The following is a 25,706-nucleotide window of genomic DNA, read 5'->3' as shown; positions in this document are numbered from 1 at the left end:
TGTTACCCTAAAATAAATAATACAAAGCAAACTGAATACGTATTTATTTTGTTTCTCTTCTTACAGGTGGGGCTGAAAGACTCGACCCCCATTGAGCTGGAGCATCATGGCTGCAGGTGTGACGTGTGTTACTCTCCTGCTCCAGTCACATGACTCCCAGTGGGTCCCCAGTACTCAGCTGTACAGAGCAGAGCAGCAGTGGTACAAACCAAGAACTATGGCAAGTCTAAGAATAATGTCATTGTAATTCAAATACTAAAACTACACACGGGATATTTCTGGTCTTTTGAAGTGGGGTAGTGTGTGGTATATATCCATAATCAGTGTACTACCTACAGTAGTCGTGTGGAGAAACATACAGGAGCCCCGGCACAGCAGAGCCATGCACTGCTGAGGACGTGGGCAGAAGCAACATTTATTTTATCCACCCAAAAAAGCGATATCAGTTTAAGTGTACATTATTTAATGCTTAAACTGAAATCGTATCTTTCAAGTGGACCTTCATCTTTGGATGGATACAATAGGTTTTGCTGCTGTGCTGGTACTCCTGTCTCTCCTACAAACTGGGGTCATGCCAACCGCTGTCTACTGGAGAGTATACACTGACTGGATAAGAACCTCATACAGTCCCACCCAAATAACACACTATCATCTTAAAGTCTCTTGAGGTCACCTAAAGAGGAAAATATACTGATTCAACACATATACAGAGACAGAGACTTGATCCAAAGGACAACAGACCTCTGTGTGTCCTACATTCACAGGTGCCTCAAATGTCTGTATATATATATATATATTACGATTAATGTCAATAAACATGTATGTTGAGAATTATGTCTGGTGTTTCTTAAATCACTGCAGTTGTTCAGAGTAATGAGATACAGATATATAAAGTAATGATCATATTTGTAACCCACTCAAAATCTGATCAAGACAAAACGTTTTTTTTTAGTTCAGTAACATTTAACAACATTCAGTACGAATAACTTTTTTAATGGCTTTATTTAACAATAACAAACACAACTCCACAACTCCCCCTAACCACACAAGATGAACAAACAACCAAAAACAAAGCTCTAACCCCTAATAATATCCCTTAACACTAACCCCTAATAATATCCCTTAACACTAACCCCTAATAATACCCCTTAACACTAACCCCTAATAATACCCCTTAACACATCAATTACTTCTTCCATTCCTGTCACTTCGAAAAGTCTCCCTGGGAAGGAGTCATCCCTACATTTAGGGCAGTGAGGCGAGTTCTCAGTCCATTCAGTAATGCACCTCCGGCACCCAACCAGGCTACGGCAGCATGGTGCCACCACAGGATCTTCCATGACATCTGCAAGAATACATGTGTTTTTATTAGACCAATTTCAAAAAAGTATTGTGATGGTAGTCTCAAGCAGTTTTCATCTGACTCATATTACCTGTTAATGTTACAGTGTGTAATATATATGTTTTCCCATATACTTTAGTAGCTGGGAATATCAGCATCAAATGTTAGATAGTTATTTTTCAAAAATGCAGGCATGTACATTTTATCTACATTATTTTAGTATGTAATAACAATATCTAACTAAAGTCAGCAGTGATTCTCATTTTAATGGGATAACCCTTTAAACTCAGATTTTCCGATGAAGTTCTCTTGTATATCGGTATGTATCTCCGTATGTGTTTTTAAACCCCTTGTTCCATATTGTAGGACTCTAACATCCATGTGTATGTGTGTATCTGCTAGTTGCAGCATCATTGCAGCCACATCACACTTATATTGAGTACAAGTTTCAAGTCGAGATGCCATTGTTTTAAGGCTGCAAGATTAAATCAAACAGAAAATAACTACATGTAATTTATACACATTTCCCTGTAATGCAGCATGTATATATTTTTTTTATTTTCTGAATCCCAGGTATCTGCACTAGAATCTAAAATAATCCTTGTGGCTTTGAACAAAGATGGTCAGTTCAGTGTGTTTGTAATGATGAACCCACTAACGGGACTGACCAGTTTGAAGAGTATAATGCAATGACTTAAATTAGAAAATATTTAGAATATGGCTAGTTTGTGTAGAATTAGTATGCAAGTTACTAACCTCGGCATATAAGGCACTTAAATGTGGCCTTGATGGTGGACACCTGGTCAGTCGTCAAGGCCTTATTGGCCTGGGCGTACCGGCTGAGGTCCCGCAGGGCCTGTGTGATAGCTGGCAGCTCCTCTGCTGCCAGCACCAGCTCCTCCACCTTCTCCACAGTATCGGAATCAATACCACTGGGGGGTTAACAAAAGTGTTAGTTTAGACACAACACATCACACACATTCCCTCTCCACATCAATGATTTTCATCATGTAACGTGTTAATGTTTATTCAGCATAATATAGGTCATCATTAGTTCATGTAACTTATTTATGACTCCACTTTATTTTCCAACTATAGCATTACTACAGTAATTTTCGGACTATAAGCCGCGCCTTTTTTCCCATTTTTCGACCCTGCGGCTTATATAACGGTGCGGCTAATCTATGGATTTTTACAGCTAACGGCCACTAGGGAACCTCCTAAATCTATGGATTTTACAGGTTACAGTCCACCACCTTTAACTCTATGGGCTCTATGACCGGTCCGCGCCCGCCACCTTTAAGCGGCGGGCTCCAGCGGGAAAAGCTGGAGGCCGGAAAACAGTGAGACAGGTAGCGCGCAAAAGTAAAAGTTTAACCGAGAGTGGTACGAGAGACAGAACGAGAGCAAGACAGACAGACATTACGAGAGCGAGACAGTTTGTGCAAAGGAAGTTTTCATGCACAAACCCTGCCGGTACGTGCGCTGGGAGCGCACCGTTTAAGTTTGAAAGTTAAAAAGTTTGTGTGTCTGAAACGCTATGTGATACAGTACAGTTTACACAGCACAGTACATGTTCTGTAGCTACTATTGCACTAAATGGTAACACTTGAATACGTTATGCAAATATGCAACTTGTTTGTTGAAATGTTAAGAAATGGGAGCTTCCTCAAACAGCCATCTCTTTCCCGACAATCCCCTCTGTGCACGAACCCTTACATATGGTAATTAAACATTAAAACACCTGCGGCTTATCGTCCAGTGCGGCTTATATATGTACACATCATTCAATTTAGCTGCTGCGGCTTATATGCAGGTGCGCCTTATAGTCCGAAAATTACGGTATATTGTTTCTGACTGAAATTAGAGAGGTCTCTGTCAATATTTGCTTGTGTTGTCACTTAGTAAGGTGGTGTTCAAACAGGGTATATGCAGGAATCCTGAAGTCAAATGTAATTCCTTTTAAGACCTTTTTTAAGACCCTTTCCATACATTTTAAGACCTCATCGCCACATGGAGTTTTAACTGGTTATATTGGCGACACACTTTACCTCACATTGACTATATACAGTATTGATTGTCCTTCCTCCTTATCTTCCAACCATTTGGACGCAGACTTGCATTTCCCCATGCTTGTTACCTTGTCCTCCTCCTTTTTCTCCTCATCAGCTCCTGATAGGAGCTGATGAGAAGAGCCACCATCTTTCTGGCATTTTGCCTCCAAAACCCCAGACCTAAAAAGAAGATAAAATGTAGTTTTCAAATGACTATTACTTTATCAATTTCAACACATCATTTTTGAAGATTTTTTTTTAGTTTAGACGAAAGGCATAACTAACTCACTTCTCACATAATTGACCTTTCCTGACAGCCAGGAGTGCAACAATTATCAGATTATACCAAATGAAATGACAGGTTATACAATTAAAAGTGAAATCAATAAATAAATCAGCTAATTAGACAAGATCAGAACAATACTTGATATACAAGACATGTAATGAAAAATTATATTAAATAAACGTAAGTAGCATTTCAGTTTTTACAATAACATACCAGTTGTCCCGGCCCCCTCTAGCATTCGGTTCCCCTTCCCGTCACAGAGGACAACCTCCTCCTCTGTGCCCAGGTCAGACTTTATTTTGTCGGTAAAATAAGTCAAAGTCGCATCTCTCTCTGAGAAATCAATGTAGAGATTTCCTCCATCCGTCTGAAGGACTCCATCCTCCACTCTTCCCATACAAATGATCCTATTGAGAGAGACAAAGAGAGTGTGTTATGGACATGAGTAACCCGTTTATGATCGAGTTATTGGAGTATCCCGTTTATGTGTTTGAACATGTAAAAAAAACATATCCCGTTTATGATAAACCCAAATATGATTATCCAGGTTACTAGCACTTAGCTATTTTATGTACCTCTGGAACAAGCTCAACTAGTTATAAATATGTTTATTCTTCACTGTCGGGTCACTCATTACTGGATTAGTGAGATGCATGAGACGGATAAGGACGGGCTGCCTGTCAGGAGAAGGAGAGAGAGCGCTCCGTTTATTATGAGATTTAGATATGCCGGTCTTCAGTTTAAATGGAAGATCCCCATAGCCCCCACCCACCCAATGATTGGCCCCAAAACCCCTGATCGGTGCATCCATTTATCATGTAAACGGGTAATATGAATGTGGAACGGATCCAACCCCCTCACACACACACACACAATTTGGTCTAGGTTAGAACAGACCTGGAAAAATTCTTGACAGCGGCCGCAGGTCCAGCGCGGCCAGCAGAGGCCACAGGCCTTCCCCCAAAGCGGAATAGGTTTGGCTGGGCCGGCTGCGGAGCTGGGTGCCCAGATGAGGATGGTGTGGAGACATCCTCTCCACAAACCTCATAGCGCCCTTCCGTCTCGATGTTGCCCAAGTAGCCCAGGCTGCTTGGCAACAGGACCACACCAGTCTCAGCAATTAAGTAAATGCTCGAGGGTGTCAGCTGCAAATACAATACAATGCTTTATTATTATTAGTGCTGTCAATAGATTACAATATTTAATCGGATTAATCACATTAACTAACACTGAAATTCTGTGATTAATCCGATTAATCACAAGTTTAAAAGAAACATATTTACAAAACAATGCAGGTGTGGAAGAATGAAATGCTAAAAGCAGTTAGAGATCAAGATGTGTTATTATCTTAGTTGTTTCTTTTCACTTAAGGGGGCGGGGGGGTGCTAGTGAATTGTCAAGGGGGGGAGGGGTGCTAGCGAACTGTCAACTGGGGGTTAGGGGTTAGAAATGAACGGCGGGATATCTCTCCCAGTTTAGACGCGGTTTGATTGGCTAGGGCTTGAGCTGTCAGAGCTGTCTTGCCTCTGTTGCATTTACTGAACACGGGAAATTACAGTCCTGCCGTCCTCTCGAGTGTCTTGATGAGGTTCACGTAAAGCACGGTTAATGTATTATATTATTGAGGTGGAATTGTCGGAGCTCCGCACCACCTGCCTGCCGCTAGGGGGTGCTGCAGCGCCCTCAGCACCCCCCTTCCCGTGCCCATGCACACGGTGCAATAAGAAGCTACAGGGACGTTAATCTAACGTCGGTAATATTAACTTTATTTAATACAACATTTGCGGTACAAGATTTAATCATACAGCCCATGTAGTATACTATTTTACAAATGATGAATTACAGCAAACATGTGCAATATATCCATTATTACAGCTCCGTGGGCTGGCAGTAAAGTGATATGGATCCGTTGTTATTGTGCATCCATGGGTAAAGATAAACGCATGTAGTGCTGAACACGTAACATGAACGTGCAGGGGGCTACCCACAATTCAGTTCGGCGAAAAGCGAGGCAACGTGACGTCACCCCATTCAAAGTGAATGGGCAGACGCGTTGGAAAACTTTTTTGAAGCTGTAGTGTGGACGGGCCGTTACTCGGAATCGAGTTTAGCTTCCCAACCCTGCCACAGTGCTCGCTATATGTTCCGCCCCCGTCTAACAGTACAGAAAGCAGCGAGGTGGATTTTGGTACCGAAGCCTACTCCTCAGTCATCCTGTTAGTTTAACTTGCCTGCCTCTTAGTTAATTCCCAGGTGAACATGTACGGTTAACGCGTTAACTCTAATTATTACTACTATAAAGTTACATGAAAATACCACAAATAAGGAAAATGACACACTGAACAATGAGAACAAAAATGTCAACATCTGGTCGTTAAAGTATGACTATGTTCGCCTTAAATATAGCATACTGTCGTGCAATTAAGGCGCAATACGGCTCCTGTTTACAGCAAATATGTGGCATTAACAAACTCCAACAAATACGAGACTAACTTTAGGCGTATACGCTAAATGGTATAAGTGTGGAAAATAATACATTTGAACTTATCCTATTTTGAATGTCTTGGACTGACGTTAAATACAGCAAGTGAGATATACAATTTGAAATATTCTCTTTGGGCGAGGTTGTAACGTTACATTTTTTACTCACCTTAAATATTCTGCCTATGTTCTCCAGCGTGATGTCAACATCACGAATTCGAATCGTCCTAGTTCCCCGCCAGAGGTTCACGTGATCCTGCTCTAACATGTTGGTGTTACAAGTGTGGTCGAGGTCTAGCTGGAAGAATTGTCAACGGTCTCAGCTTGGCGCAAATTAACAGAACTTCGGATTGCCGCTATATTTAACGCGGCCGGAAGTAATCATTTAAAAATGAACTGTTAACTTTTAAAATAGTCTAGCTAAAACATATTTAACTTCCACTTAATTAAACGTCATAAACATTTGAAACATGTGAACATGAAGCTATTATTTTCAATAAAAAATAACTGCAAATTCTAATATATAATGTTATTTTCGGGGGCGGATCTCAACGGACCCCCCTGCAAAATACAAGAAACTCTACTTGGAGGGGTCCAACAGGAGCTAGCCAATGACAGAGACTGCAGCTTTTAAAACTGTCCCAAAGGAGTGGACCAGACTTTAGTGCGCCAACTGCTCTGAATTTGAACGTCACCCACCACCACTGCTGCTGTACGCCTACTCGAACGAGCTGATGGAGTCCAGCCTACAACCTTACCTAGAAATTATTAAAAAAATGTTACATAGTGGCTGTAGTGATGAAAAGATACATCACTACTTGACTTTTGAATGTGGCATGCAAAGAGGAGCATCCATGAGTAACATTCGCCGTTTTTGTAGAGAGCACGGTTTAACAAGACAGCGAGTGACCGACCATGAACTGGAAGCTGCTGTCTTCAATTCAGTAAAAGAGGTAATATTGGGCTACAATATGTTATATGACATTAATGTCCCAGAGATATACATTAAAACAAATGGTAATTGTGTATTTGCGTTTATTATACTATATGTGTGTTATGTACTGTAGCAATTGGCTAACCTGCTACAGACACCTGCCTCCTGTGGGCGACTTCTCCATCCATTATGAATATTATTATTATTATTATACATGTGTGTATATTTATATTTTTGTCATCTTTAACATCATTTTTATAACTAACACTGATAATTACTATCTTATCTTTACCTTAAGACTGGTCCTACCTATGGCCGGAAGATGATGACAGGGTATCTTGCAGCTGCAGGAGTCCATGCATCAGAGGGTCGTGTGGGCCATGTGTTGCGCAACATTCACCAACCATACCATAGGGCACGATGTCAGGTAGGTTTAATCAAATGTAGCGTCATTAGTTATCCACGCTTGAGAGGTAGTTGGATCAATCCAAACAACACAAATGTTGTTATTAATGCTTATTAAATGTAGCCTAGATTATTTGGATGTATGGTTATTGTTATTTCTCAGAAACCCTTGATGAGGCAGCTCATACAAATTAAGTGGAGTGCTTTATATGGAATTGTGATTTTTCTCTAATATTTCAGTATGGTTTACTATACCCTTATAATGAGGTCCTGATGTTTTTTTTGGTCTCTATTTAAGGGAGCCAGGAACCTCAATCCCGTTCCATATACTGCGGCCTATGTTGGTCACAAATTGCACATGGACCAAAATGAGAAATTGGTTATGTTTGGTGTGACTCATGTTCTGGCGATTGATGGCTTCTCCAGCAAAATTGTTGGGCGTTCCACTATGCCTGTGAAGAACAACCTCACTATCTACAATGAGGTTTACAGGTATTTCAAAATACCCGTGTCCAACAAAAAGTACAGAACAACTAACAGCTTGTGGAAATCATCCCCATTTCATGAAGTGCTTTAACAGTTTAAATCCAATTATCTAAATGTTCTGCCTTAAATTGGATTATGAAGTTAAATAAACTTATATTGATCACGCTGTAACAAAAGTACAAAATCAAACCACCATTGTAAATTGTGCATGCCGGTCAGAATATATTGGAGCACAACCGGCTAGTGCAGGGGTGGCCAACCAGTCAGAGGTTAAGAGCCACATTTTTTCTATGTTACTGCAAAGAGCCACATCAAACACACAGTCACTGATACCGCTTGTTTCAGTTTTTTGTTTTCTGGAGACAAGATTTCAACCACGTCACTGATGCATTTTTGTGGCATTGGGATATATATATTTTAAATCCTCTGGAGCAGAGAGAGGAGCTGTGGATTATTGGTATTGATTAATGCATCAGTGTTTCTTAGGGTCAAAAACACTAAACTCACAACTTAAAATGAAAGCGTTTAGTTTATTTAATAAAAGAGCACATGTTCAATGTGAAAAGTGACAGTAGTTATAGATTATTTGCAATTTGGTGCTATATATATATTTAAAAAAAAATGATATATATTTTTTGGGCGCAGCGCCCCTCCAAGACAATGGTAGGGGAAACACTGGATAATGTTTAATCAACGATAGGTTTCCCCCCCTCAAAGGTGATTGGTTCACTGCATCGCAGGTATTATTGTGATTGGCTCTTGGGCCACATCAAAATTAGACGCGCTCGCGCTGTCATCCTCTCATACTGACACCTGACACCACACATACGTGGGGAGATGGGGGAGAGCCGGGACGAAAGTAACACGCGACGAAAATAACGGAGCGATTTTATCCGAGCCCAAACAACTTTGACCGGCCAAATTATGTCAGAATTATCAACATTCAATACTTAACAGACCTACTAAATATCAGGTTTAACTGTCAGGAGTAGCTAGCTAGTGTTGTCACGATACCAACATTTTGGTTTCGATACCAAGTCAAGAATTTCGATTCCGATTCTTTTTCGATACTTTTCTTAAAAAAAGGGAAACAGTCTTAAATGTAATTATTGTGCTTTATTTCACACCAGAACCATAACCATAACACAACCTTTTAAACAATGAGAACAATAAATAAAATAAATGACAAGAATTCGTATTAAATAAAATTAATAAATGTCTTACAGACAGGCCTCATGGTGTCCGTAGGCTTGCCCTCACTGTCAGAGATATAGCTAAAATACATCAAAATGTCGCTTCTGGCGTCTTTTTTGTCAACAAGCCGAGGCGCAGCGGCAGCTGCACTCCCACTTGCAGCCATGCTTCTCGTTTTCTCACATGCTCTGGCAGCTAGCGCGTGCACGAGAGAGGGGAGGGACTTAGAACGTGCTTGAGAGGGGAGGAACTTAGAGCGTGCTTGAGAGGGAGGGACTGCAGGCACGGCTGCAGTGCAGGGATTGGGAGCAGAGTGCTGAACACACGGCTCGAATTAAAACGGCGCTTTCTCACCGGAGTACTTTTCCCCGTCATTCTTAAAGTAGGCCTACCGATAGGCCTAAGAATCGTAACGTTTTTAACGGCAGGGTATCGCGGTATACCTTTCAAGTATCGGTACACCGTGCAACACTAGTCAGGAGTCAGTGTCTCTCCCCCAAACTCACACATTTACAATTCGATATGAACTGAAGAGCCGCATGAAACTAGGCAAAGAGCCGCATGCGGCTCGAGAGCCGCGGGTTGGCCACCCCTGGGCTAGTGTGTCGCAGTGTGGTGTATGGGTTAATGTAAGGTCTCCTCTTATCCCAAAAATATCTACTTCTAGAAGTAACGGGTTTTTGGCCCGGCGCTTGGCCGGTTACCGCTGGTATTATACATTTTGGCGAATGGTTAGGTCAGGTAGCGCGATAGTCTGTAGTGAAGGAGCGCGCTCCCGCTCACGGGAGCCTGCTCGCGCTACGCAGCAAACCGCTGTTTGCTTTTCACCCAACAACGACAACCGACTCACGGAACGCTATGTTGTAGCGTTGATAAACGAAACAATTTAACTAAATTGCTAGTCAAAATACCAATACCACAGGAAACATTTTTTTTAAAACAATATTTTTAGTGGCCCGAGCGGGCAAGTGGAAAGTACGTTATGCTGGCCCGGGGTGTCTAAATAGTGCTTCCGGGCCAGCGGGCCATTTATAATGTCGAGCCCTGCTTAAGTGCAAGTTTGGTTGAAGCCTGATGAAAATACAAATGTCAAGCCTGCTGCACCGTGTGCAAGAAAACACTCAAATTATGATAAAGGCATTAGTCGAATCGGAAGTTCTTCATATCCGTTGTACTTTTTTTTTAGTATGGATGGGAAAAACTCTACTTTGCATTTTCATGATTTGCATTCATAATGATCCTAAAAAGGTCTTACATTTTTAAGCAGCAAGTCAAAACTCTGTTCACCTCTGATCTGCTTGACAACACAAGACCAACTATAATTGTTCTACAGACAGCTACGGATGACACCATTAGCCGCACTCTTCATACTGCTGTATCCGACTTGGTAACCTTATTCTGTTTTCTTGCAGAAGTGCAATAATGGAGCATGGCATGTGGGACCAGGTCAGAGTGGACCATGGAAAAGAGTTCTATTTAACTCTTTTTATGCAGGAGAAGTTAGCCAGCCAGCGACACAACACAACACAGAGAGGCCACCATACCGGCAAACTCCATCAACAAAGGTGATTCAGTTAGAAAACCGAGTTGTAATGTATACAGTCAAGCTAAGAATTGTACAACCCCTGATTATAATTTAGAGTTTTCTGCTTTTCAAAGTAAATTACAACATGTAATTAATTAATTAACGCTTTTCTTCATTATTTCTTCTTAATTGATTGCTAAAGGTAGATGATAATTATGAAATTGTGTGTAAGAAAGTACATTAATCTATAAAAAAAAAGCTTATATCTTCTATATTTTGCATTGACAGAATCATACAATCGAAAGAATTTGGCCTGAAATAAACAATAGGGTAAACTACCCGTTGAAACTGGCATTGATCCAACTTGTGGATCAGGAGGAGCTGGACATGGAGGACAACATGAGCAAATACTGCGTGTCATCCTTGACTTGCCAATTGGCCCAGCTCGGAGTTGAGCGTGCTGTGCAAGCATGGAATGCCCACAGGATTCCAGGTTTGTGTTAGGGTTTGTTTCTCAAGCAGAGATGTGATAAAGTCTAATCTAATTACATACACATATATTTTGAGTAAAAGGAAAGTCTAAAGCCATCTCAGAATTTCAAAATAATTCATCATGTCTTGACTTCACACCTCTGCTCTTAAGACTCTTTAAAAAAAAAATCAATGTATAGTTAAAGCAATGAATGTATCCTTTATGCTACACTTATTTTAGGGAAGGGTATACCCAATTACTTGGCAAGAGAGGGATGCCCGAAGAGAGTCGAACCAGACCTTTTGCCTGTTGCATCAGTGGCTGCCGACTGGTACGATGAAGAGGTTGGAAGGCTGACACGGGAGTCCCACTTTGGCACCAACCCCTTCCATAATGCCCAGGACCAGGAAGCTGCAGAGAGGGAATTTGCTCAGCAGGTCCCAGATGTCAGTTTTCTCTTGGACAATGCTGTAAATAATCAGCCAGAGCATTTTAAGCATGGACTCAAATGCCTGGTTGATGTCACAAGAATACATTCCCAGCGTTGACCAATGGACGGAGAACTCGAAATGGCAGGGATGGAGTTCAGTCATTCAATATTGTGACATTCTAAAATTAAAACATTTTACGTCCTGCATTGTTGTACTTTTTCTTGTGTTTGTTACTGTAATAGGAGTGTTATCTATTGTACACACTGAGGTGTATGTGAAGAAGAAACATTTGAGACATCTGCTTAGAAATGTGAGATTAGCTATGACTTGTGACATGTTTGAGTCTTGTACAATATCTCATACAGTCGACCCCTAAAACAGTTCGCACAGTAAATGGAACCGATTTTAAACATTATTTTGTCCAACTAGTCTACATTGTGAATTTGATGTTTGTCTAAACTGCTAAGAAGCTGACAGCTGAGTTAGGACAGAAAAACATGCAGGCCATAATCGCAATTGTTTTCACCGAGGGCCATATAGGCCTACAGAAAAATAGAGAAATAACAAAATACAGTAGATTGCTATTACCTCTTCCTCTAACTTTCCAAAATTGGCCTCCAGTGTTGTGCACAACAAAGAGCAAACCTGAATCCCTATGGGGGTTATTAACTATCTTTATTCAAGAGTGTGGTATTTAAATTTGAGAGCATACTTTATTGATTTATTTCCCTCAAACCCTGTCCTCGCACTCACATAGTGCCTGCTGGCGCTTAGATTTGCTCTGCTTCTGCTCAAACTGTACGCTTGCACTCAGATATATATATTGCTGCTTACAGATTTCCTGTGTTCCAGTTTAAAACCTTCTCCTCGTACTCAGGCTGTTTCTGTGCGCTCGTGAAATGTCTGTTCCCAGGTGTCCTTGCGGGTGCGTTCGCTTTACTTATTAGAGCGTCCGGTAAGGGCGGTTACTCTTTGGTTTATAAACTACCGCCCTCCACGGCTTTATAACATAACATGTACTTCACTTGTTTAATTTACAACTTTTTTGGGGGGGAAAGCACAGTTAGTATATATACGACCAGCACCTTACATAATAGCTACGTTCAGTGGCGGACTGGGACAAAAAATCAGCAGAGTTGGGTGTAACGCGTGACTGTAATAATATTACTGTTGTCGGTACCGGAGTAGTGTAACGCGCTACTTTTATAATTCAGTAATCACACTACAGTTACTAACAATGCCCCGAGTTATTGCCACTCACGCATGCGCAGTTCGTACGTGCTCGGCTGAAGTCTTTGCGGTGTGCTCCAGTCTGGTTCCAGTGCAACACATGGCCAACACGCCGACGCAACAGCGTGAGCAGAGATAGACTGCGCAAAATATACAGATAGCAGGAGACAGAGGACAGCCATGGTCAGATAGGAAAACATTCAGGATCTGGATCAGTCTTATGCGACAATGGAAACTGAACTAAAGAGAACATTTGAAACTTTAGCAGTATGCGTGATCTGCCTGCAGGGAGGGGCGGGCCGGCCCTGCGAGTAAAGTAACAAGTTACTTTATGTAGAGAGTAACATATTACTTTTTTTAAAAAGTCATATGTAATATATTACATATTACTTTTTTTAAAAAGTCATATGTAATATATTACTTTTTTAAAAAGTAATATATTACTTTTTTAAAAAGTAATATATTACTTTTTTGTAGTAACGACCCCATCTCTGATTATGGCTCTGGTTGCCATGGATGTCTAATTGTAACATCTAAAAACGAATATAACATTTAAAATAGGGATTTTATTTACTTTTTTTGGTATTATTCTATTGATATGTCTCTTGTAATGGTAAAATCAATTTGTTAAACATAAACATATTTTAGATAACAGTAATTTTGCACAGAAGGTGTGTCCCTCAACATGCGTTCAACCCTGTTACCCAAAACTTTTTAGATTGGCACAGGAAGTGAAAAAACTGTAAGTCAGATGGCACAGTGGAAGTGACATCAGCAAGCCATGTGCTAGTGCCATGGGTAGACCAAAACTAAGTCCTCTCTTTATTTTTCATATTTTTACAATCTTTTCAGTCTTAAAAGAGTGGCACTCTGACCCACTCAACCCTGTTACTGATATTATCAGAATAAAGCATTCATTTAAAAGTTATCTTTCTTGCATTAGATATCCAAGTTTGTCCTTGCCTTGAGAGCATTACATACTACATCTAGCAATAATTCCTGAGGTTAAAGGCTCAAATTAGCATTGATTTTCAACCCTGTTACTTTCAACCCTGTACTATAATTAGAGTAACAGGGGTAATTCTTCATTGGAAAATATTAATTTGATGCCTAGCTGGGCAAATCACTTTTTTTGATGGTTTATTATCTGTTTTTCCTGAATACATAAAAAAAATTATAAAATAAAAGGTTGATTTTTCAAAAATGTTGGTGTCTAAATTGTCCTCCAATTCTGGAATAACCCAAGAACGGTTGTTGCACTAAAGATCCGAGCGCGCACAGAAGAAATCTGAGAGCAGACATTTCACGAGCGCACAGCCTGAGTGCGATGAGAAGGTTTTAAACTGGAACACAGGAAATCTGTAAACAGCAATGTATCTGAGTGCAAGCGTACTGTTTGAGCTGAAGCAGAGCAGATCTAAGTACAAGCAGGTACTATTTGAGTGTGAGGACAGGGTTTGAGGGAAATAAATACATATTCTGAACGTGAAATCAATAAAGTATGCTCTCAAATTTAAAGACCTGCACGCTCTTGAATAAAGATATGGAATAAATCCCATGCAAGTGATTAAACTCAGGTTTCTAAGTGATCTAATTGGTTACATGACTTTTAACATGTACGTTTTCCCATCGCTTTTTGTTACAAATATCAAAACAACAGTGTGGAATGGATAACAAAATATATAAACAGCATTATAAAACGGACAAGTCAAATCAAGCAATCTGATCAAAGAGGTCAGTAAAAACACTATCGGCCAATCAGATTGCTTGATTTGACTTGTCAGTTTTATAAATATATTTACATTTCTTCCGTTACGGAACAAACTTACAAAGCATATAGAAACATTTAAGATTAACTTCGAACTTCGGTCTTACTATGGAGGAGTGGATTGAGGAGTGCCTATCTCCAGGGGAAAAAAGCACCTAAAGGACGACATGCAGAGCTACGTGAAGAGCAGGTAGACCAACTGGAGAAGTAGCACCATTCAAAAGCTTTCTGATGGGGTCTTGAACCAAAGCAGAGTCATGATGACCGTTAGTGGCCACAGGTGCGAAAGCTCTCTCCAGAGCTGCTGGAAGCAGAATCTCGGGGACCGGAGAAAGTGGAGCAATATTCTGACCACGCCGAGCAACAGCCAGAACAACCGCAACCGATACAAGTGACCTCGTAAGCCATGCTACTGATGCTGGACAGGTTTTCAGTGGCTGCACAATAAACGATAACATACACATGAATGTGAATTAACAGCCAGATAATGGATCAACGCTCTCTGTCTAATATGTTCGCTAACTGTTAGTGTTGTTGCCTAGCAACCACCTCGCACTATGTTTCGCGCAGAAGGCAACGGAGGGACTATTTTATTATGAACATCATTATTTACTAATAACAACTATTTAAATTAGAGTGTATTTTTATTTCATATTGCCACATTTGGTAACCGTTTTATAAAAGCAATAGCTCACTTCAGGCCGTGATATATGCTCATTATATCACAGCTAAGGGGGTTGTCGACCCTCCGCTTCGCGTCGGGCCGAACCATGCCCCTTAGCTGTGATATAATGAGCATATACCACGGCCTGAGCTATTGCTTAAGTATAACTGTGTTAATATTGTAAATTAGACGTTTTTTAATCCGCACCATCTACTGGTTAAAGCACGTTATTACATGTTTAGAGTCATTGTAATGTAGATTGTGTTGCTTTTTAATGACTGTTTTTAAATGTCTTTTTGTAAAGCACTTTGAATTGCCTTGTGTTGAAAGGTGCTATATAAATGTACTTGCCTTGCCTAAGGTCGGCAGCATGTTTTGTTGAATGTGTTATATTTGATGAAAACAATTAAATATTAAGAGTACATACAAAATAGGGGGAAGGTCAATGATAGTGTGCAACTCGATTTTGACAGGATAACAACTGGTGACTTCTAGAATTGTGTGAGTAACATTCTGTTGGTAAGGACTCTTTTAAATTTAGCAATAATAGTCTGAAGAAAAGGACTGATAACAGAGATTTGCTCTAATATGTATTCAGTATGATAGGCTCTGTCTTAACCCCAAATAATAAAACACAAAAGTCTTCATTCTGTCAGATGCAATGCAAATCACCGTTTGTCACATGTAAAAACTCGCGAATGCGCAATGCATATTTTGTCACATGTAAAAACTTGCGAATGGTTCAGAATGTCTAGATGTCAATTTTGTCCTACTTGGGTTGCCGTCCGGCGTTGTCCAATATGGCGGACCATCTCGCACATGCGCACAGCAGATCGGGCAGAGCTGCAGATCGGGTAGTGACAGCCATTATATCCTTGTGTCTTTTATTTTGAAATATGTTCTTTAACTTCCGGTCCAGCGGACTGCTTTTCTTCATTCCTCAAAACAAAACGGAAAATCGAATGAAGTTGTTATCAAAATCAGACCGTTTTTTTTATTAGGTCTTCTTGTTATCCGTTTTTGATTCAGACAACATAAACAGGAAAACGGCTTTGGTTTTACGTTTTTTCGTTTTTGATTTAAAACGAAAAAAGGCTGTTTTTTCCATTATTCTCATGTTTTGTTTAAAACGAAAAATCAAACTAACAAAACGTACACTTACCTTTTTTTACTTAGGTTTTCTCGTTATCGGTCTTTTTATTCAGACAACAACAACGGAAAAACGGCTTTGGTTTCCCGTTTTTTCGTTTTAAATCAAAAACACGGAAAAAGGCTGGTATTTCCGTTTTTTGGCTTTTGTTTAAAACGAAAAAACAAACTGACAAAGAGTACACGGACCTTTCCGTCACCCTCTATCGTTACTTTGTTGAGAATGTGGCCATGTAATAAGCAGGATAATGTACAGCGACTTCAGGCAGATCTAGATCCCTCCGCTACGCGTCGGGCTCCTGATCTGCCTGTCGGGTGTTCTTTTCCCCATAATGACCGCCTTGCTGCACATTATCCCTTACTTAAATACTTTTGTCATTTCAATGTTTTACTTACAATGAAGAGTTGGCCCTCTCCCCGGAGTGTCTCCGCCTCGCTGTCCTGCAGTTGTGGTATTTTGGACGGAGAATCAATTTTTCAGCCTAAAAAAAACACAACACATTAAACAATAAAATACATTAACACTTCAAGTTAACTAATGCAAAGTTAGCTCTACACAGGTCTAAACTGTGGACCTACACTTTCATACTTAAGTAAATATTAATGAATTAATACTGTTTCTTTTCAAAGCAATGATAAACCTGTGAGTTGGAGGTAGAACAGTTAGAATCAATATAGATGTTTTTATTTTAAAGTAAAAACATGTAAATTATAGTTTCCCTCCACAAAAAAAACATGACTTATAGTGAAAACCACCCTTGAATGATGGGATAATCCAAACTATAACATATAATAATGACCCTGTATCAACAATGATGCAAAACAAGTGCCATTTTACCTTTTTAGAGACATTTAGCAAAAAAAACGCCTCTGGAATTATCTGGGTGTATTTACCTTAGTGCTAATTCAGACGCTTGGCTTTAGACTTCTGTTTTGTTTCAGTAAAAATGGTTAATATAGCTTAGTGCGTCAGTTAGCTGAGTTTCTTCCCGTTAAGTGGGTATGACACATTCATAGGTTGTTAAATGTTAAGGACACTGTCGGGGTTAACAGCTTAAAGAGCCTGTGACAGCATCCCAACAACTTTTGTGCAATGAAATATTGGGCTACTAGTAATCTCGAACCGTCAGTTTAAAAAAGATGGTGCGATACCGTTCCGTTAAATATCAATAATTTCGAACATCGCGGGGAAATTCCTTCGACTCATTTTGAAGTTTTGGGGGAAGCCGGAAGTGACGTCAATGCGGGAACGCTTCACTGTGCGGCGAGAGAGCCAAACACGGACAAAGTGTGTTGTCATGCGTAGAAATGGTGAATTACTGAGTTTAGGCACGTTAATAACGTTTTAATGAAGTTGACTACAGTATATTCATATTTTTCAGTGCTTTCATGTCAATTCGGCGAACACAAACATAAATGATCGTGGTGAAGATGATGATTACATTAGGATTAAAAATCGGTAGTGAGAGCTACTGAATTTCCTCCCGTATGTGATATAAAAACAAATCGATTATTTTTGTAGTTGTAAACTCAAGTGGATGAAACTACATTTATTAGTGCTTTCATGTCAATTCGGCGAACATATGATACATTAAATGATCGTGAGGATGATGATTAAAAATCGTTTGTTTGAGCCGGTCTGCATTTCCTGATGAGAAAACAAACCGATGCTTTTTGTAGTTGTAGTACACCAACATGGATTAAACGTGTGTTTTTTTTACCACAATGTTGGGGAAATTAATGGATAAAATGCACGGATTATTATTATTATTATTCCCACTCCGATCGGGACACTTGGTCCACCGTTTCCCCGCAGCGAGGCTCCCCCCGTTGACAGTTTACGTGGGCTGGGTGCAGTGGCGGACTGGCCATCGGGACGAATCCCGATGGGCCAGTACCGAAGTGGGCCGGTCGGATAAGTCACTAGCACATAGGCGAATATATATATATATTAGTGCTGTCAAAATTATCGCGTTAACGGCGGTAATACATTTTTGGAATTAATTGCGTTAAAATATTTAACGCATGTGCAGAATGGCCCGCCCCATACGTGCCACCAGTGGCAGCGCCAGGGTATGGCTGGGGTAGGCTACACCCATACCAAGAAATGGCTTAGCCCCACCATGAAAAATGATGTTAAAGTAAGCTAAATAAAGTCTGCCAACTTGCGCGGAGTAAATTGCACAGACAGCAGTTAGTAAGATTGATTTCAGTAGCCACGGTTTTGAAAACTTTTGTCACGTAGTGATCGTCTTCTCAATAGAACATCTTTGATAATGGCGTGGTGTTGTGTCAGGAAGTCCCGACGGAAAATACTTTTGCTGAAGTACACAAGCCCCCAGGAAGTGCGCCGGACTCAGATGAAAATATTCGTGCTGGCCAAACGGCGGTACTACACTTCCGTTTGGTTGCCAGGCCCGGAAACACTTTTTCCCATTGACTTACATGGGGAAAGAGTGGTCTGTAACTCGTTGGATAATTTTTTTAAAACTAAATAAACTACCCAGTTGTATAGCCCTTATTAAAAACATTCGTTCCTCAAGTTGTAAAAATTAGCTAATAACGTTATTCTGACAGTTATTTCCCTCTTCATTATGAACGCGCATCTAACCCACGGGACCGTGCCGCCCGGCACGTTCATGTTACGTGTCCCGACCAATCAGAGCACACTGTGCTCCCAGGGAGGGTGGGGGGGCTGTAGCTATTGGAGCTACAACGAGCCGTTAAAGGCAGAGAGTGAAATTCAGTGAATACACGTAGTTTACAGAGATGCTGTATGAGAAACCAATGTGAGTTGCGTTTATCTTTACCCATGGATGCACAATAAGAACGGATCCATATTGTCTTACTGCCATCCCACAGAGCTGTAATTATGGATATATTGCACATGTTTGCTGTAATTCATTATCATACTACATGGGCTGTATGATTAAATCTTGTACCGTAAATGTTGTATTAAATAAAGTTAATATTACCGACATTATTAACGTCCCTGTAGCTTCGTATTGCACTAAGAAGCTTATTGCACTGTATATAAATATATATATATACAGTGCAATAATAATTTCATGCTAAATGAAGCTCTGTTGGATATCACTAGATCCTGTTACAGCGTAATATAAGTACATAACGATTGATGTGTACATTAGCATCATTACTAGCTAGCCGCTAGCTGCTAACTGCCGCCTCGTTCATATCAAATCCATGTTAACAACAACCATTACCATGCTGTCATGAACGCACGGTGCTGTTACGTGTACGCAAATTGACGTGCTTGATGTGAACGAGCATTTTGGTTAAAGTTGCGCATGCTCTATGAGTGCACATACGGGTACTTCTCAGGCATGCTGGGTAATCTGTGACGTTTCACTCTCTCAAAAGTTGGGCCATTTTATCATCATGCGCTAATGAGCAGCTCTCATAGGAATGAATGAGGCCCCGCCTCCCACGCTGTATCCAGTTCTTATTATACATCCATGGTAGTACAGGGGTGCACATAACTGGTACGCAGGTTATGTGCGTAATCCGAAATGCGTACCGTCACTTGTGTACCGACGTACTTGTGAAGCTTTTCCAGAAGGCGGTTAGATCACCGGACGACAGTCGGTCTCCGTGTGCACAGACAGGGCTGCTGTTAACGTCGGTCTGTACAACGGAATTGTGCCAAAACTACGCCAACCGGCTGCGGAGGGAGACTCCCCCCCCCCCCCCTTCACTGGAGAACTGCGCTAAAACAGCTGATCACAACGTTCACACTCTGTGGTCAAGAAGTACTCTACGAGCCGCCCCCTCTGTCGACTTTCCTGAAGTACTCCCCCGTTGATATAAATCAACACGTAATGAATTAAGACCCCACGGTTTGATGATTGATAGGTGTGTGGGTTGTCTTTCATTTTGACACGCAGAAAAATGTTATAATAAACATAGATAGGCCTACTGTATGTTAAATGGATATATCCGCCTTCTTTCATTTATCTTTCCATTCCCACAACAATATACATAAATAAATGGCATATTTTGGACATAGTTCGAATGGTGATTAATCATGATTAATACATTTTTAAGCTGTGATTAATCTGATTACAAATGTTATTCGTTTGACAGCCCTAATATATATATATATATATATATATATATATATAACTGGTGTGCATGCGCACCCCCCCCGCCAAAAAAGAGCACCGGATCATTTGAAAAAAAGCGCATTTGCGCACCAACATTAAGAGAGTGAGAGAGAGACAGATTTGCGAGTTGCATATTAACTGGTAAGATAGCAAGGTTCCCCACACATAGACTTTACAAAGTATAATTCGCGAGCCATTTAGGTTTAATTTATTATATCCGTCCGCAGTGTTGTGCTAGTTACTGAAAACCAGTAACTACACAGCAAAATCAAAAGTGTTATATTTTCAGTGTTGGAGTTGGAAATTTTAATATAGAGTTGTTTCAACTCATTTTAAGTGTCATTCAACTCCAAGATAGTTATTATTCAAAACGAGTTGGTGTTGAAACAGGGAGTCAAATGTTGAATTCTCCAAACAACTCTAGAGTGTTGATTTAATTACATAGCCAGTGTTACAATCTCTCTTTCTGTGGATCACTGGCTGTTGCTCTGTTGGGTGTGGCCGTGACTGTGAATGTGTGTGCGCGCAGTCGAGGCGGGAGACCAAATCGGAGGAGCATACCACCACATTCTATTTGGAGGATAAACTGACCAAAGTGTAAGTAAATGTTTCGAACCAGTAGCCTAGTACAGGTATTTATTTATTTAGCTGAACAGCGCTTACCTTCAGCTACATAAATACTAATTATTTTACATTGACTGCTGTCTTCGCTCCACATGCTAGTAATATGTGCTGCTATCATTAGCCAGGGGTGTTTAGCCTAACATCTTTTTAATATCATTACAAAGTCTGTTATTGGGGCGTTTAGCTCCATACCTTAGGGATATACGCGTCCCCCGTAGCGACATTAACTACCAGTCGCGGTAAGCCAAATGTACAGAATGGATAAAATGTATCCCAAAATAGTGCCTCATAATGCAGGGAGGGAGAGCAGCAGCGGGCTGTGACACAGAGGTACACAACCATGTGTACACTGGGTCATTCAGAATGTGCTATTTATGAATAAATAGACAAAGTTAAAGTTAACTTTTGGAAGAACCAGAGAAAGGGGTTAAAATGTATCCCAAAATAGTGCCTCATAATGCAGGGAGACTCCCCTGAGAACTCCCCTTGCATTCCTCCACAGGCTAAATAAGTATAAGTGAACTTTTGGAAGAACCAGAGAAAGGGGTTAAAATGGATAAAATGTAACCCAAAATAGTGCCTCATAATAAGATTTGACATGGGCAAACAGGCTATTTCACAGGACACAGGCTATGTCAGACTTCCATGACATACACCGGGAAAACCACCTCTATGTGGCCGCTCACAGAGCCCCAAAACACGGACTACAGACCTCCAGCATATCTCCCTGACATGCGTACTTCCATAACCTCGCGCACCTTGGGACCCCGGGCCCCCGAACTTAAGCACTCCCCCACGGACTAAACCCAGATGATTACACCCTCAAGAAACTCGTGCCCCTGGTAACCTATAAGGGGGTGTATTTTGCGGTGCTTTACCGTCCGCACATCGGCATCCATAGTCGGCCTTATTCACAGCAGCACCCACCCTCCTATGGAGGATGTTCTCATGGCCCTGGTAACCTATAAGGGGGTGTATTTTGCGGTGCTTTACAGTCCGCCCATCGGACTCCATAGTCGGCCTTATTCACAGCAGCACCCACCCTCCTGTGGAGGATGTTCTCATGGCCCTGGTTACCTATCAGGGGGTGTATTTTGCGGTGCTTTACAGTCCACCCATCGGACTCCATAGTCGGCCTTATTCACAGCAGCACCACCCACCCTCCTGTGGAGGATGTTCTCATGGCCCTGGTTACCTATCAGGGGGTGTATTTTGCGGTGCTTTACAGTCCGCCCATCGGACTCCATAGTCGGCCTTATTCACAGCAGCACCACCCACCCTCCTGTGGAGGATGTTCTCATGGCCCTGGTTACCTATCAGGGGGTGTATTTTGCGGTGCTTTACAGTCCGCCCATCGGACTCCATAGTCGGCTTTATTCACAGCAGCACCACCTGCCCTGCTGGAGGTTCACACTTTAACTTGTTTTACCCTCCTCTGCCTTACACATCCTCCCACATTTGAGCACTCCTCACGCGGACTAAACCCCTTCATGCACACCACCAGAACCTCGTGCCCCTGGGGATCTTAAAGGGGAAACACCCATATTGGGTTATAAAAAAGAGGACAAATTAAGTAATTTTAACAAACTTTATTGACAGAAATATATACATTGACACTTTATAACATTATAACATTATTAACTCATCCAGCACAAGCGGACTGAGAACAACAAAACATTGCATATTTACAAGTTGGTCACTGGCAACATTGTCCGTATCGGGTGAAGTTGGTGCAGAGGCTGGCACCCTCTCTTCACCCGTGTCTGAGGGACTGTTTTCGGCCATTGACTGTTCCCTCTTCGCCGCTCTCCAAGCGTTGAAGTCTTTGTATAATTCTTCATCTGACGTCTCGGTATCGGTGGAGTCTTGGTAGGGAGTAGGGCTATGCTCCTCTCCAGAGCTGTCACGGTCACTGTGGATGTCAATGTCCCCCAAATTGTCTTCACTCACCCCTGATGCTGCTGCGGCCGCTGCTTGCAGTGACTCTGTGAAGAGCATTCGTATGTCCGCAGCCTCTTTCAAAGAAGGATTCTTGGCATAAAATGTGTCTGCAGTTGCAGTGTTGTGACACATGAAATCACTCACTCTTTGGTGGTTGCTTATGTCCTGAAACCTCTTCGCATTATCGGCGTGGACTGTGCGGAGGTCGGTGAAGTTAATGGGACCTTTTAGTCCAACATCAGCCCATGCCAACCTCAGGAAGGTGGCAAGGTTCCTCGATGGGTTCTTCCCCGCTATGCAGAGGAAGTAGCGGTTGTTGGTGCCGGTCAGCGTCCCCTTGATTTCCAGCCACCTCTTCATCCATCCAAATTCTTCTATGGTGAGGTACATCTGCGCTTCCCCGAACGCGTTGGCCGTCTTGTGGTTGCTTACCTGTTATGACAGAGTTAGAGAGCGTCAATACAAGTATCAATCATCCACAACATGTGTATCACTGCCAGAATAAACACATGTTTTAATAGCTCACTCACGTGGATGAGGTGGCCAAAGGCAGTGCCAGTTATCTCCGCCTTTAGGACCTCCGTGTTGGTCATGTTGGAGTAGACCCCCGGACGGTGCCCATAAATGCAGCTCCAATTGAGGGTCATGTACCCATAGAGCAGGCTCCGGGTTGCGTGAGTCGGATTGCTGGTCATCACGTCCAGAAGCTGAGGGATGCGAGTTTTGGCCGCAGTCAAACATGCCATGATGTCTTTATGGCTTGGCAGACCTTCCATCTTGTCCCGCTTCACCTGCATCTGGTGGATAAACACCTTCTTTCTCATGGACTTCAGGATGGCAGCAACTTCCCGTGTGATTAAAATCATGTCATTCTGGTTGAGCCTGCTCCCCTTGCATGGTGTTTCATTCATGTACTTGAGAAAGTGTGATATATTTTTGATATATAAGTCAGATGTCGTGACCTGTAGGCTTGACTTTATCAGGCTCCGGGACCACCCACGTATCCTCTTCAGATCCCTCAAAAAGAGCCAGTCAGACAGGCGATTGAAACCGTGTGCCATGAAGCTTAGGAATGATTTGACTCTGCTTATTTTGGAGACTGCGTTTTCTTGGAGCCTCACTGTTGGATCGATGCCCTCATAATGGTCCCGGTAGCCTTGCAGATACTTCTCCATGATGCGTGGGAATGTAATGTCCCGCATTCGATTCCCCCGGCCCCTGCCGCTGAACCAGGGGGAATGTATGGGAGGGGAGGATGACGAGGCCTCGGTATCTATGGATGCAGGTTCTGAGGAGCTGGATACAGGTGTGTGAGAGGCAATGGGGGACTTCCTGCAGGAGGGACCTTTGGACTTGGACAGCCTCTTTGGTGTTGACTCTGTTCGGGATCGTTTCCTTAGAAACACCCGCTCTTGGTCCTCGGCCCTCTGGTTCATCCTCTTTCGGTTACGTTTAATCCTCTGCTGCAGCATGCAGCGCAGGGATTTCACCTCAGCAGCATATATGTCCCTCTGAGCCTTCATTCTGTTTGCATCCATCCTCCATTCCTTACAGTCCGGGTTGTCACATTTAATCACTGGGGACAAGGGTGGAGGTTGTGACAGGACATCATCACCCACAGTGTCCACATCCCAAGAGGTAATCATTGCTACTGTGGGGTTTGTCAAACTGAGTTCATGAAGCTTCTTCGTGGCCACTTTCATTTTTAGTTTAGTTAAAACCACATGTAATTCCTGCCGGGACAGCTCAACATGGTTTCTGTACAAGTGGCGGTCCAGCCTTGTCCCGATGTACTCGCATCCTGCAATAATGCAGGGATGGAGCCTAATGTTTATCCGTCCTTTCGCCAACAACAGCAGAATTCTTCTTTCAACTAAATTACGCACACTATGGTTCCTCAGCAGGTGCTTGCTCAGGGCACGGTAGGGACTATTACAGATAGGACAACCGATCGCCATCATTGTTGTATGCCTGAGCATTTCGGTACCGGGAAGTGTCACCAGTATAATGTATAGAACCGGGGGGGACAAAGAAGGATAGGTGAAAATAAGAAAGTTGCACTCAGCGAACTAGAAAGACCCCATGTCAAATCTCTCCGGTTTATTTTCAATAAATAACCCATTTGCATCATCGTGCGAAAGGTGTCCCATTTAGGCACTCGTTAGGCGGGCAGAGATCCCTGTCATCTATCGGTCCTATCATCCAGGCAAGGCGGGAGCCAAAACTGGGTGAAATAGTGCCTCCTAAGGCGAGTCGAGTCCCCTGGCAACTCCCCTTACTTTCTTCCGGAGACCAGTTCAAAACGTTAAGTTTGGTAAAACCATGATTGGGGGTCATCCAGGCAACAATTGTATCCGATCCAAAGTCCTCATGCAGCGGATGCATTCTTCCATGATCCAGAGACGGATGCAACCAGAGAACCAGAGAAAGGGGTGAAAATGGATCAAATGTATCCGGGAATAGTGCCTCCTAAGGCGGGTCGAGTCCCCTGACAACTCACCCTACATTCCTCCAGAGTCAGAAAAAGTTAAAGTTAACTTTTGGAAGAACCAGAGAAAGGGGTGAAAATGGTGAAAATGTGTCCGGAAATAGTGCC

General features: G+C 41.9%; 1 protein-coding gene across 1 annotated transcript; it reads right to left on the bottom strand.

The window, feature by feature from the left end:
- Nucleotides 1–653: 653 nt before the first annotated feature.
- LOC117557031 lies at nt 654–25,372 on the bottom strand. Its single transcript, XM_034232705.1, has 10 exons — nt 23,641–25,372; nt 22,846–23,542; nt 22,614–22,693; nt 6,333–6,461; nt 4,580–4,827; nt 3,896–4,089; nt 3,686–3,706; nt 3,483–3,576; nt 2,099–2,274; nt 654–673 (listed from the first exon to the last, which is right to left on the bottom strand). Exons 1-10 carry the CDS (start codon nt 25,087–25,089, stop codon nt 654–656), a joined length of 3,108 nt encoding a protein of 1,035 aa, XP_034088596.1. The 5' UTR covers nt 25,090–25,372.
- Between the last annotated feature and the right edge of the window lie 334 nt (nt 25,373–25,706).

Source organism: Gymnodraco acuticeps, unplaced genomic scaffold (assembly GCF_902827175.1).
Source record: "Gymnodraco acuticeps unplaced genomic scaffold, fGymAcu1.1, whole genome shotgun sequence".
Lineage (NCBI taxonomy): Eukaryota > Metazoa > Chordata > Actinopteri > Perciformes > Bathydraconidae > Gymnodraco > Gymnodraco acuticeps.
This window is presented reverse-complemented; position numbering and strand designations above follow the sequence as displayed.